We start from the raw sequence: 13986 nt of genomic DNA on the forward strand, positions 1-13986 counted from the left end.
TTATTAAAGGCTCTCGGCTTCCTTGCAGACTGTCCAGGAGGGCCCTTCAGGCTTTGGGGTTAAAAGAGTCAGGAACAACACCCAAATTGCCCTGGCAGGTGATTCCAAGTGCAGCTCCCATCACTGTGCGAGGCCTTCACCACGGCCGCCTCTGAAGACAAATGCCTCTCCAAGCCCCTCACTCCCCTCACCAGTGCTGACTGTGCCTGGCACCACCTCCTGCTGGTCTCCTTTCTATATCCACATCCCATGGGTGCGTCTGCTGGGAGGTTGGGCACCTCTCACCTGAGCTGTGAGGGTGACTTGTCCAGGACATTGATCGTTTCCATTTCCATACAGCAGAGCCTAGATGTAAGGGAGGCTGCGGAAGCCAGTTTCTAGACTCCACCTTTTGGAGGCAGATCTCCTTTAGGTGAAAATTTACCCCAGAGCAGGAAGAGTGTCCAAAAGATGCAGGGTAAGCAGAAAGCATAATGAATGTCTACTACAGATAAGCACTCTTTCATTTTATCAATGAGAAAGCAAAGGTAAAGCCAGGGTAAGTAACTCACCCAAGGCCACACAGCTCTCAAATGGAGTTAAAATGATGCAAGCAGCTATTTGTGCTCCCAGCCCCTGGCACCTAGCCACGGTATGCTGGAAAGGACACAGGTCCCTTCACGCTTGTGAAATCCCACCACAGTGGAAGATAAAGGGAATGGCCTGCTAGTATTCGAAAAATCTGTTACTCGGAAGCCAGCGTTGGCACTCTCTTTGAGGCATAAAATTAAATGTTTTATTGAAACATTTGAGATGGCCCCATCTTTTCCTCAGTAGTGGCACCCCTCGGCCTGTGCTTGGTGGGGGCTGAGCGGGAAGAGCTTAATGACCTGTGCTCAGGGATCTCCCCTTCTCTCATGCTTGCCAGTTGCCGTGGCTCTGGGACGGCCCTTTAACTTGCTTACTGGTAAAGAATAATTTTCCACAACCAAGTGCTTTTAGGACCAACGTGGAAGATAGAGAAGTGATGGAAGGTGGAATGGGCGTGCTAGCTTTAAGTGATACGTTCACAGTGGCACTGCCTTCCCAGTGGATTCATACATTTCTCCCACTTATGGTTTGCCTCTTCAGCATACTCAATGAAGCAAAAGTGGTTCCGAATCTGTGAATTTGGTACTACGAACATGCCGGTATAAGAGCCTTCGTTGTAATTGTGGAGTGCTGAATTTACCTGTTTCTCGCGGGTATTTGTGTTTGTAAGTGGGATAGTGTAGAAATAAGTTTCTCCAAAGTACAAGATTTGAAATGGTGGCCTCCTTGGCTCCTTTCTCTTACACCCTGGTAGAAATTTCAGGTATTATTTCGGAGTCAAATTGCCAAAACACAAATCAGTTGCTCCCATGACTTGGGATTAGGACTGTATATGTTCTCCTGCTGTCACGTCATGTTCCGTGTGGCAGTGGCCCCTTGACAAGAAGATGGAATGGAGGCTCTTGTGTTTCACTGCTGTGCCTCCCAGTCTTGAATAAGCGCTGGGGGTTATCTCTGTGAACCAGTGTCCTTCTTGCTCTCAACTAAATTTCTCCGCTTACTGGTGATGTCTCGTCTTACGGCCTTCCATTTCACCATTCATTGTCTGGAGGGCATCAATCAATACAACCTCATGAGTCATTGTGAGAAATCAATGAGCAGTTCATGTTAAGGCCTTAGACCAGTGGTCGGCAAACTGCAGCTCGCGAGCCACATGCGGCTCTTTGGCCCCTTGAGTGTGGCTCTTCCACAAAATGCCAACTTCTGCACCTGGGCCAGGAAGTTTCAGTCGCACTCTATGTGTGTGCCCACACGTGGTAATTTGTGGAAGAGCCACACTCAAGGGGCCAAAGAGCCGCATGTGGCTCGCGAGCCGCAGTTTGCCGACCACTGCCTTAGACCAGGTAAGTCATAGGACTCAGTGAATTTTAACTGTTAGTATTGTACAACCTCATCCTTAGTTGGAATCAGTGGTCACTGGATCAACTCTTTCCAGGCCAAACTCACTATTAGTGGCAACAACTGGGAGCACTCTCCATATGACCAAGACCTCACACTCTGAATCAGTTAAACGTCCGTGTGCACACAGACACCCGAGGGTCTGGAGGAAATCCAGATTCTAATTCAGCGGGTCTGCAGTGGGGCCTGCAGTTCTGATTTCTACCAGCTCCCAGGTGATGCCACTGCTGTGGGCCCCTCACCCACACTCGTAGCTGAAAACACGTGTGACAAGAGCTGAAAAACACATGCTGAGAAAGTACAACACGTTCTCCACTGCTATCGCCATAGTTAATACACTTGTGAGACCAGGTCAGAAACTGCTTTAGAAAAAGTTTCAAATTGAAGTTGGAAACTTCCAGTCAGAGATGACTTCTCACTGTTGGACATCGATCTAAATGCCCCAAGTGCTCAAATATTTGCACAATTAAATGAGGCCAGAAGTTGTCAGGAAGGTGCTTGCTGCTTTTGAATTAATATTAATTTTGAGCCGATCAATGCTAAATTAAAGTTATCTTCTTCTTTAACTCAATTTTTAAACTAATAGACACCAAAAATCCTTGAAATGTTATGTTGAACCATACACACCTGTTGATGTTACACTTTTTACCTATAAAGATGGCAATTTGTTATGATTCAGCTTAAAAGTGGCCATTTACTCGATAACGGCAGCCATCATTGAGTGAGGAAACAGCCTTCAAGCCCGGAGTCCACCTTCCCCTTCTGTTAGGTTTGTATGGATGACTCAGCACGTTAGAACGTGTATGTTCCGCCCGACAGCTGCTGCGCTTGGCATGGCAAACATGAACAGTATGTATAAGCCTATTTTGGAGGTAGCTTCCTATTTAGTTAAATTACTCATTTAAAGAATTAGGGTTTTTAAGTTGGGGCCTGATGTGGTGATACCTATAAAAACAGTGGTACTCAGCTACAATTGAACAAAGCCCTTTTCATAAAGACCAAGTTTCTGTCTAACCAAGGGCAGGAATGTTGGCAATCTATGAAACATTTCTGCACAGTTTTATTTTCTAGCACCGGGGTCAGTAAACATTTTATAAAGGGTGAAAGAATCAGTGTGTTAGGTCTTGGAGGCCATGTAGTCTCTAGGGCAGTGACGGCGAACCTTCTGAGCTCGGCGTGTCAGCATTTTGAAAAACCCTAACTTAACTCTGGTGCTGTGTCACATATAGAAATTGTTTGATATTTGCAACCATAGTAAAACAAAGACTTATATTTTTGATATTTATTTTATATATTTAAATGCCATTTAACAAAGAAAAATCAACCAAAAAAATGAGTTCACGTGTCACCTCTGACACGCGTGTCATAGGTTCGCCATCACTGCTCTAGAGTGATGACCAAACTTGGCCACTGGGGTATGAAAACAGACACAGACAGTAAGTGAATATGCATGGCTATTTTCTAATAAAACTTTATTTATAAAACAGGCTGGGCTATGAAAACAGACACAGACAGTAAGTGAATGTGCATGGCTATTTTCTAATAAAACTTTATTTATAAAATAGGCTGATGATGGATTTGGCTTTGGGCTTAGTTCACCCCTGGTTTAGCCTTTTTTGTTATGATGATAGAGATGATGAAATACTACAATGGTGGCAATAATTCTGGAATCCTAAAATAACCTTAGAACTGTGTAAGATCATAGTTGCTGCAACAAAGAAATCAAGGTAACTATAATATGTGTTTACTTTTTCTGTTCTCTTTCATCTGAATTATCAAATTTTGAAAATACAAAGGTGGGTAATCATGATTTTTCTCTGTGATTAAAATAGCAAAAGGTTTTCTGATACAAATCTGAAATCTTAATTATATAAATGTTTCACTGAAATGATTTTAAGCTATAATTGGTGTATAGTGATTTAGCAAGATATTCATGTTAAAACCCTTCAGAAGATATCAAGGATAATAATACTATCCAAAAGAAATAATAGAAGTCTTCTATTAAAGAGATGAGAGATAAAAAGAATGTGATCCTTTGTGGTGTAAAATATTTGATGAGATATAACATAATTCTGTTCAGATTTGGATTCCAGAGACTGGGATTTGGTTCATCTCCTTTGTCCCTGACAGTTCTCAATTCAATCATTTTCCCATACACTATTCCTATCTCTGCACATCTCCTAAAAATAACCTCTTTTTGACTGTATTTTAGAATGGTAAAGGCTCATTTTATATAATACACTAGGACAGACAGCAGTAGAATAGGACTATAATCAATTGGTGTTATAAGCTTTTTAAAATTTATATTTTTAATTTAAAAATGTTTTAATATATCTTTATTGTTGAACGTATTACAGGTGTTATAAGCTTTTAATTGGCAATATTGTATCGTTCCAATTTTTTTTAGTATATGTGCTGCCGAAGCGAGCACTAAATGGCAATATTGAAAACATGTGTTTCAGCCTGAGTTCCCCATCCTTTTCTGTTCTTTGTGCTCAGAGGAAATTTTAGCCTTTTTTCCCCCCCTCCTGTAGAAAGAACCTTCTCTGAAGCTCTTCCACGCACTGACACCTCCTCTGCTTCCTATCAGATTTAACAAACAATAGCCTCTCGGCTCACTCTGTCCCTCCTGTTACCGCCAGGTGTGACTGTCACCTGGCTGTGGCGTGTGAGAAGGGGCGCTGCATCAGGGCCCTGGACCTGAACAACAGAGATGAAGCAGATGTTGCACTCAAATAAAAGGGCCTTTTTGATGAGTGAAAGAGGAGAATAATGGATTCAGGGTGATATTTCCGCACTTCTTGTCTCCTCTCTCTGTCCCCCCTCCCATCCCCCTGTGTGTGCGATACTTAGTCTACTGGCTAAAGGAACAGTTCCGATGAAGGGACAGCAGTTCTGGCAACCTCTGAATGCAAATGGTGTGGACGAGCTTCTTACAGATGTTGTGACGCTGCACAGCATGAAAATGGCATACTTGAAATGCTCGCTCTCAATAATCACATCTTTGAATGTTCTCCACTGGCAGTAAGCATTCTATAGGCTTCATTTTGATGTAATTAATGCTCGAAGAATAGTTTGTCGTGGGGCTTATGTAATGAGCTAAAGAAAAAATTTCAGTATGGGATGCTTTTGTGGAAATGCCACCAGGAAGACCACACTGGAATCGAAATCTTCAAACAAGACAAACACAAACACAATAACCCACAACCCATTTACTCGCCATATATACCACCAGGCAAAGCATACATGTTCTCAACGTTCCACTTCCCAGATGCGACAGAACAAGCCCACAATAAAAAAGTATGTGGTGGACAAATGATGACAGTTGGGACTTAAAAGATCAAGGGTTATGTGTTTGGATTAGTGAAAATAAGTTAACTGACTTCAAATCATATGCTCATATATGTTCTGTGATTCTGAGAAGCATATCAGGCCTTAATAATGACCCCAAAAAGTTGTGAATCATCAAATTCATAAGCCAAGCTGTTTTTCTCACCCAGCCACAAGGCATCAAGTCCCTTCACCATGAAGGTCCATCACAGGTTCCTTGCTGGTGATACCTCTCAGTGGGCTCTGTCGCTTTCGAGACCCTATCTGGCCAGTAGTAATTTCCCCCTGCAGCTTCTCATAAGGAATGCATAAGGAACAGGACTCATTTGTGTTCATGAAAATCCTCTTGACGATGCCAAAGCCAGTAGCTGGTTTTTTGCACAAGACAAGAAGGTGATGAATCGGTTGGAAACAGTTTGGGTTTTTTTAGCAACCTCCTGGGTAAGAAAGCGTTTCCCTATTCCTGGAGATCATTGGGCTGGTAGATGCTGTCTTCTCTCACCCATTCTTCCTATGGACTCGACATTCCTGGCCTCATGGCGGAGCCTTGGTAGACCAATGGGGATGGGAGGAAGCCCCGGTATAGTCCTCCTACTGTGGGTGTTTGGGAATAGTTCTTTCTCCTAGGGTCATTGGGTGGGATCATTCCTGTGGGCCCCACGGCCAGGTCTCACTTCTGAACTTTTCTCTGTGTCACCAATGTGACTATTAGAGACAGTCACCATATTACCCAGAACTAATGAGTATACCAGACTTTCCCTATGAGTATGAATCGTTTAATGCTACAGGTTGATAATAAAGAAATAACTTTCTTCAGTGTATATATTGAAGATGCAACTTAATGATGCATTTGGCTTCATTCTCAGCTGGGTGGAATTTTCAGCGATTACTCTCAGGTTATTGCCAAAACATTAACGAGATGTTTTCCTAATTTAAGATAGAATCCTAAATGCCTTTAGACCGCCATACTGTGCTCCATGCTTTGGTGCCACCTTGGCAATCAAATGGATTCAAGATCCTTGTATGTTGCTATTTAGTGGATTCTCTGATACAGGTATTTTGCTATCCTGTGGTCTCTCTCTCCAAGCCAGTTTCCCCCTTGATCTTCTCCAAATCCCGCAGCTTGGACCTTTAACTACCAAACATTGAAGGTTTCTCTGTACATCAAAAACCTGTAACGTAACCTGACCCTGTAACAAGCTAACATACAGTACATATATATGACACATAACTGACCAAATGTCCCTTCTGCAAAAAGATGACAAGTTTTGCTCAAAGCCTGTCCGCCACAGGCCAGTGGACTTATAACTAATCCTAAATGCCACAAAATAGCACTCCCAAGAAGGTGGGTTTTCTTCTGTGTATGGAGAATGCCTGCTCCCTTTGGGGCCCTTGCTGCCTTTCATGTCACAGTCTCTGGAACCCCCAAATACCTCCCTGTGTCCCATAACCCATTCTCTCTGGTTTACACACAGCCCTGTAGGAAAATGAGGAACTCAATACAGCCAAGGGGCTTGCCCAAGCCGAGTCCTAGGCCCTTTCTCTTTTGCAAGACAGGTGGTGGGTGAAGATGCTAAGGTATGATGTTATCTCTTCTCAAGGATTAGCACACTATTCTGCTTGGTTTTGTTTGAAGACTTTGTGGATGGCTGTGGAATTGAGTCCAAGGGGATGGACGGACCGGGAGCTGGCGGGAGGCGGAGGCTGCTCCGCGTGATCCTGCCGCAGAGCTAATGGAGGCAAATGAGAACCGGTGCACCCTTATCCGTAGCATCTGGGCACAGATGCTCTGGGTGACATCTGCCTGGTGACTGGCATTGCCCAGTCTTACCTTGTGTGCCTGGCTCTCCTCAACACATCCGCTTGTGTTACCCAGTAGTCAGGGTTCAGCAGACTCCAGGACTCTGCTCTGCTCCAAGACGGCCTCCTTACGGACAGCTGTTGAGCCTCTGACCTCCTATTGTATGGCCTGGGGATGACCTTAGCGATGGGCCCCGCAATCATCTGAAGGAGGAGCTCCCGGTGGACGGTGCTGCACAGAAGCAGCGCTGCAGCTGGCTTGGGTTAAAACGTTTCACTACAATGTTTCTGCTGTTAGAGCCATAAGAGCCCCAAATTCTCCAGGCCCCCAGGGAAATGTGCCTCAAGAGGACATGATCAACCTGGAAGAAAGGGCAAACCAGCATGGCTGGCAGCTGTTTGAGCCGCTGGCTTCCTTCAGAACCTGGGAGTGCTGGACAGCCTTGCTTATTCCACCACACAGGTGTGGAAGTAGAAAGGTGTGGAGACCACTGGCAAAAATGAAGTCCTTTTCTTTATTTGTTCCTTGTTTTAGCTCCTTCCTCCTCTATCTGGTTATTTTTCCTGATCACTTTGCCCCTCCCAGCATCCCTCACGCGGCTGGGTGTGTAGTTTCCAATGATGGGCATCCAAGCTTGGAGCACCCTCAGACACACAGGATGTCCTCAGCATCCTTTCCATATTTGTAAAGAAGGTGAGTGCACTTCCACTTGATGTTCTATAATAGGAATCCTTGTGAACTTATTATCCATCCAGGGAGGATTGAGAGAGGAGAGGGAGAGAGAGAAAGAGAGAGAGAGAGAGAGAGAGAGAGAGAGAGAGAGAGAGAGAGAGAGAATATGAATCTGATTTCCTTCTTGTGGAATATTCTAACTCATATTGTATTACTTTGAAATAACTGATCAAGTTCTTCAATTTCTTCTACACTTTTGTTTAGCAAACATCAATATACTCCATTTACTATACAATTTCACTTACTATCTCACATCAATGAAATTTTGGTTTCTATTTTAGAATAAATAAATTTGGAGGGGTAGATTTATGAACCAAATTTATTTGCCCTCATGAAGGTGGAACTTAGAATTTCTGATTATGGACAAGAAACACAGTGAGCTGGACACAGGTGACAAGATACCATACCAGCAGCCAGGCTTGCACGCCTCAGGTTTTTAAGGAAAATTGTTCATGGCATAAAACATACACTAACTCTCAGCACGAGGGATCTTTTCATGTATGGTGTAATTCAGAGCAAACATTTTAAAAAACTTTCACACATTATTGTTGTTCACAGGGAGCAACTATCAACCCACAACCTGGAGTTTTCCTTTGCTTCAAAGTTTTCCGGATGGTATAAATGCTGCTTTGTCCCCGTGCTTTTACACTGTGGGGCACTGCGCTTTTGTCTTCCTCTGTTGAACTGGTAAAATATGTAGTCATCAGCGATCAAGGGCAACGCACTGTTTGTCCCTGAGGCAACTTACCTGCAGTGGCTTCCCCGTGGTAGTTATTCAGAGTCTATTCCCCACAAAGGGCGGAATATTCAATGTTCCTGAGAGCTGAGCCTTTTATGAAACTGGAGGCTCAGAATCTGAAAAAGATCCCTTTGTCGTATTATCCTTCCAAGTTCCTCACATGCTGCCCTTCCCACCATCACTCCAGAGGATGACCCCACAGATTTCTACAATCTCTCTGCTCGGCAAACCTTAGAAGGCTTGGTGGCCACAGGAAGAGAAGAGCCGCAGACACAAACCACGGAGGGAAGGGGACAGCACCATTGTGACGCGGAGCACAGCGCTCTAATCAGTGTCTCAAAGGCAGAGCAAAACAACTCAAAACATTAACCGGTGAGTGTCAGCCTTGTTCTTTAAAGAGCTGAGTGACACGAAACAGAAAACATTCTAATGACCTGTGATTAAATTTAATACCCGAAACAGATGGTGTTCTATTTCCCCCCCAAAATGGGTTGCTCACCTGACTGGAAAATCATTTCTGAGCTCTCACCCCAAGCCCAGTGGCCTACCTTCCACCCCCTCCAAATGGGAATTGGGAAGTCTGACTATAATATCATTCTACTTCCTTCTAATCTAGTTGGTACTCAGAGGTCAAAATTTAACCATGCTATTTATTTGAAGAAATACTGTTACAGTGAGCCCCAAACTGCCAGGAAATGAAGGATCTGATCAATTAAACAGGTGTTTCTATATCCCCTTTGGTTAAAAGACTAGATGTGTGTGGGTACTTATCTAGATTTCTCTGAAAAAGATTCACCCAGCTTCCATTCTAACTTCACCTTCCGGTACATTCCTAAGGACCCCTAATGCTTCAGCTCCAGTTATGGGTTGGGGACTGGACCCTTGAACTGGCACAGGGCAGAATCCAGCAGCGCAGGCTCCGCTCTAAAAACCCACCGCCCTCCTGATGGTGGCGGGGTTTTGTCCCTTAATAAAAAAAACGTAGAGATGTTTAAGAAATCATCTGAAGCTCCGTTTTAAATCCTTGCTGAAACCACTGGATGCAGAAATAAGTCCACCTTACTTTGACTTTGAAAATATTTTATTTGAATAGTAAATAGTTATACAGTTGAAACAGTTCTATTGAAGCTGTCTATAAATAGCTAACAATTAAGAAAATAATGTTATGTAGAAAAGAGATTGCATTTAAAAGTAAGAGCTGTTGGTTGTACAAGGGCCTCAGGGGCCCCCCAAGCAGAACAAAATGGAAGGTTGTCTGTAATTCGCTCCGATAGGTATAAAAGTTAAAACTTTTAGCAGATCCCTTTAGAAAAAGGCTCTCTTGTAAAATGCACAGTGAAATGTCGAGAGTGGCAAGGGGGGAAACACACACCAAGAAAAAAAAAAAGATCTGCAAGCAAAATAATATCTCAATCTTCATAATTAATATAAATAAATAAAGAATAAATAACAATTACTCATAAATCAACATATACATTTAGAGGGAACTCAGTCCTACCTCAAGCAACAAAGGCGATCAAACCAAAACGTCTCACGTGAAATATTGAGGCAGTTTCTACAGCATCTTCTGAAAATTCCCTTCCCTCCCCGCCCCCCAAAAAACAATCCCAGACAACAATTCAAGGCATTTGTGGCTATACTAAAGAAAACTTTTTCTTAAGCAATTTGATTTGTTCACATACAAAAAGGTAAAGCCAAACTCCAGCAGTTCACAAGCCATAATAAAGCTAATCGTGTGGGAAGTTCAATTTACAGCCTGTGAAATATAAAGGCATTTATTCCTCAAGATTCACCCAAAACAACCCGTACGCTACATACATAGAGAGCAGAAGTTGGTAGGCGAGAGCAAACCGCATTTCTAGACCATGAACACAGCGAATACTAGCAAGAAAAACCGCTCTCCCCTCCGAGGGAGGCTTCCAACCACGAGACAAACGCGCACAGCTTTTCTCCCTTGTACAGAAGCGACTGGCTCCTGTTGCGCCAAGGGGGGAAAGGGACACAACGAAAAAGGGGGCTCCAAAGGGAGTCACAATGACAGCATTGGGGTTACCATCACGCCACATCGAGAGAAGCGGAGACAACACTTTCACCGGGGGGTGGGCGCCCCCGGCGCGGACGCGGGTTTGGGGCGCGCAGGGCGCGCTCTCTTCGTGGGTCTCCAGCGAAGGCACAGTTTGGAGGGCCGGGATGACGGGCGCGCTCTAGCAGGCCGGGCGCACGGGCACCTGCAGGAGGATCACCTGTCTGTTCTCGGACGGGTGGCACTTGTTGATGTGCCGCGTGAGGCCGGGCGAGCTGTAGAAGGTGGCGGGGCAGTACTTGCAGGGGAACACCTGGGCGGCGTGCAGCAGGCGCAGGTGGCGCTCCTGGGCGCCCTTGCCGGGGAACGTCTCCCCGCACACTGGGCACAGGTGGCACTCGGCTGAGGCGCTCAGGCCCAGCACGCCGGCCGCCTCGCCGTCGCCGGCCGCCTCCTGCGGCGCCTTCTCCTTGGGCCCCGGGTACAAGGCCAGTAGGTCCTCCGGCGGGGGCGCGGGCGGCGTGCCCTTGGCCTGCAGTGCCTGGTGGTGCGCCAGCAGGTGCTTGCGCAGATAGGCCTGGCGGCGGAACTTCTTGGCGCAGTGGTGGCACTCGTAGAGCCCGTCTTCCGAGCCCGACTCCGAGACGCCACCGGGGCTGGGCGTGTCGCGGTCGCTGCTGCCACCCGTCGCTTCCCGCGCCTCAGCCCTGGCAGCGGGTTCGGGATCCGACACTCGGGCGGCGGCGGGTGCCGGGCGCGGCTTGTGCCAGCGGCGATGCGAGGCCAGGTTGGCCGGGCAGCTGAAGACCTTGGCGCACTCGGGACAGCGGTACTCCACTCGCACGATGCGCGAGCACTTGTGCTGCGCCAGCGCGAACGGGTCGGCGTACTCCTCCTTGCAGAGCTGGCAGATGAACTCGCCCAGCGGCCGCGCCGCGTCCCCCGCGCGGCCCCGCGGCGCCTCCACCGGGCCCTCCTTGATCTTGAGCCCCAGCACCGGCGACGTGGTCACCTCGTCCTCGAAGTGGAGCTTGCGGATGGCTTTGGGCTTCTTGGCGCCGGGAGCCTTGGCTACCTTGGCGGGAGGCTCGGCGGCGGCGGCTGGGGGCGGGGGCCGCTTGCCCGGGGGCCTCAGGGAGGCGGCGGGGGGCAGCGGGGGGCCGGGCACCGGGCCGCGGGTCGCCTCGGCGCCCGCTGAGAACGCCGTGCCCATCTTGAGCTCGGCGGGCGCAAAGAACAGCGGGTCGCCGCTGCAGGTGCCGCCGCCGCCGCCCGCGCCGTTCGCGCCACCACCGCCACCTCCGAGCAGCGCGGCGGGCGTGGGGAAGGACTCGGCTGAGACCGGTGAGCCGAGGTTGAAGCTGCGCTCGAAGTACTTGTGCTTCTCGTGCTCGCGGCTCACGGGCCGCGTGGGGCTGTAGAGCGGCGCGGGGTGCGCGGCCTCGGGGTTGCCGAAGTGAGCGGCCCGCGGGCCCGGCTGGGGCGGTAGCGGGCCCGGCGCGCAGACGAGCGCGGCGGCGAGCGCCGCTTGGGCGCGCTCGGCCGGCGGCGGCCGCGGCAGCGGCCCGGGCCCCGGGCTCGGCGCTGGGGGCTCGGAGTGGGCGCCCCCGCATCCCGGCGAGAGCAGCAGCGCGCGGTCGCCGTCCTCGCAGCCGCGAACGCGGTAGGACACGGGAGTGGACTTCTTGCTGCGCTTCACCAGGAAGCCGCGAGGCATGTTGGCGCGGCGCGAGGGCAAGGCACTGGCCGGGTCCCACCTCTGCGCTCGGCCGTGGCGGCCTCAGTGCCCCCGGCCCATACCCCGGGCGCGGCGGCTACGGGTCTCGCGTGGCGCCGGTGGCGGCTCAGCCCGGCTCTGTGCCCTGCACGCGCGTCCCAAACCCCGGGCCCGGGAGCCGCTCCCTTTTAACGGGGGGAGGGGGCTATTGTTCTCGCCTCCCGCTTCCCCCGGAGCCAATCAGCACGCCGGCAGCTCCACCGCCGGGTAGGGTGGGAGGGCGGCGGGGCAGCCAAAAGGGAGTCGGGACTCCGGGGTCGCCCGGTAGGTGCGGCAGATGTACCTGAGGGCGAGGGGCCCCCGCGTGCGCCCGGTCGCCGCCCCGCCCGGCGCCGCCGCCCCGCCCGGCCCAGGCACACGCCCGGCCCCGCCTCACTTCACGGTCTGCTGCTCCTCTATGGGGAGGCGCACGTGCCGAGGCTTTGTGTCTCTCCTCCGGGGGCGCGGAGCCGCCAAATGGACCCGTCCATCAGCACCACAATGCACGCCCCCCTCCCGCGCGGGGATTACCCGCGGGTCGCGAGCAAAATAGCAACAAAGGAGAAGAATGGCCCCAAATATGTCAGGAGGATTCAATCCGCGAGCCGGAGCGGAGGGGAAGTTGGGCGGGCTGATTGGGTAGGGGCGGAGGTGGGCCGCAGCAGGCGAGGGGGAGATCTGAGTGCGGCTGCTGTGGTGGGGTAGGCACAGGAACTCCTCCGGGTGTTTAGGAAATAATCAAGAATTGAAAATAGCTGCAACGCCCGGGCTGCCTGGAGTCCCCACTCGCTCTTCGGACGGGTGGGCCGGGAGACCCTGGGTCCAAGCGAAAATGGGGTTCACGTTTCAATGGATGATGTGACCTTCTGGCTGCAGCTGAGGGTGGTGTTTGCGTCCGCAGCCAGGGCGCGCGACCCTGGTCCTTGGGAAGGTTTCTCCTGAGTTTGAGAAGCAGTTTGGTACATACGGCACTTCTTCAATTGCCAGCAGACGCAGCGCGAAAGGGGTGAGGGGGCGCACTGGGCTGGGTTCCAAAAAGAACTTGAATTTCCGAACTTTTTTTTTTTTTTTTTTTTTAGTTCCGGGAAGTTTGGGGACTGGATCCTCGGAGGGGCCGGGTGTAGCCCGCTTGGAGCCTCCACGTCGCCCAGGGCTGGGTTGATTCGGGTGGTATTGGCCAAGGTCCGAACCCGAGGTCAGCCGCGCGCGCCCCGGTGAAGTTGGTTTCCGCCCTCCTCGCGCGGCCTCATGCATTTTCATTCGGAGCGGGCATTTTGTCTGCCGGTTGACATCAGATGCTAAATCAAGGGCTCCAATCAAGGCTCTGCGAATAAAGGGGCCGCCTGTCTCCACGCAGCCCCCCCCCCCCCCAGCCATGCCCCCTTCACCTTTGTGAAGGAAATTAACCTCCAGCTATTGAGCGGCGGTCGCGGCCAATCTGGACGCCAAAGCGACGCGTGCTGCTGGCTGCAAGGGAGGGGGGCAATCTGTCCTCAGAGGCAGGCTGCGGCCTCGGGGAGGACAAGCTGCGCCCCCCTCCCCGTGCCACCAGGACAAGACAACAGCCAAGATCGTGTCGACCCAGGCTTGGCCCTTTGCTTCCATCCTCTTCGCAGCCTAGCGCAGAGGAAGCACAA

General features: G+C 49.8%; 1 protein-coding gene across 1 annotated transcript; it reads right to left on the minus strand.

The window, feature by feature from the left end:
• Positions 1-10774: 10774 nt before the first annotated feature.
• INSM1 (INSM transcriptional repressor 1) lies at positions 10775-12310 on the minus strand (the record flags this gene model as incomplete). Its single annotated transcript, XM_081097212.1, has 1 exon — positions 10775-12310. One exon carries the CDS (start codon positions 12308-12310, stop codon positions 10775-10777), a length of 1536 nt encoding a protein of 511 aa, XP_080953338.1.
• Positions 12311-13986: the final 1676 nt, after the last annotated feature.

The sequence above is a fragment of the Myotis nattereri genome, assembly GCF_964212035.1.
Source record: "Myotis nattereri genome assembly, chromosome: 8".
Classification (NCBI taxonomy): Eukaryota; Metazoa; Chordata; class Mammalia; order Chiroptera; family Vespertilionidae; genus Myotis; species Myotis nattereri.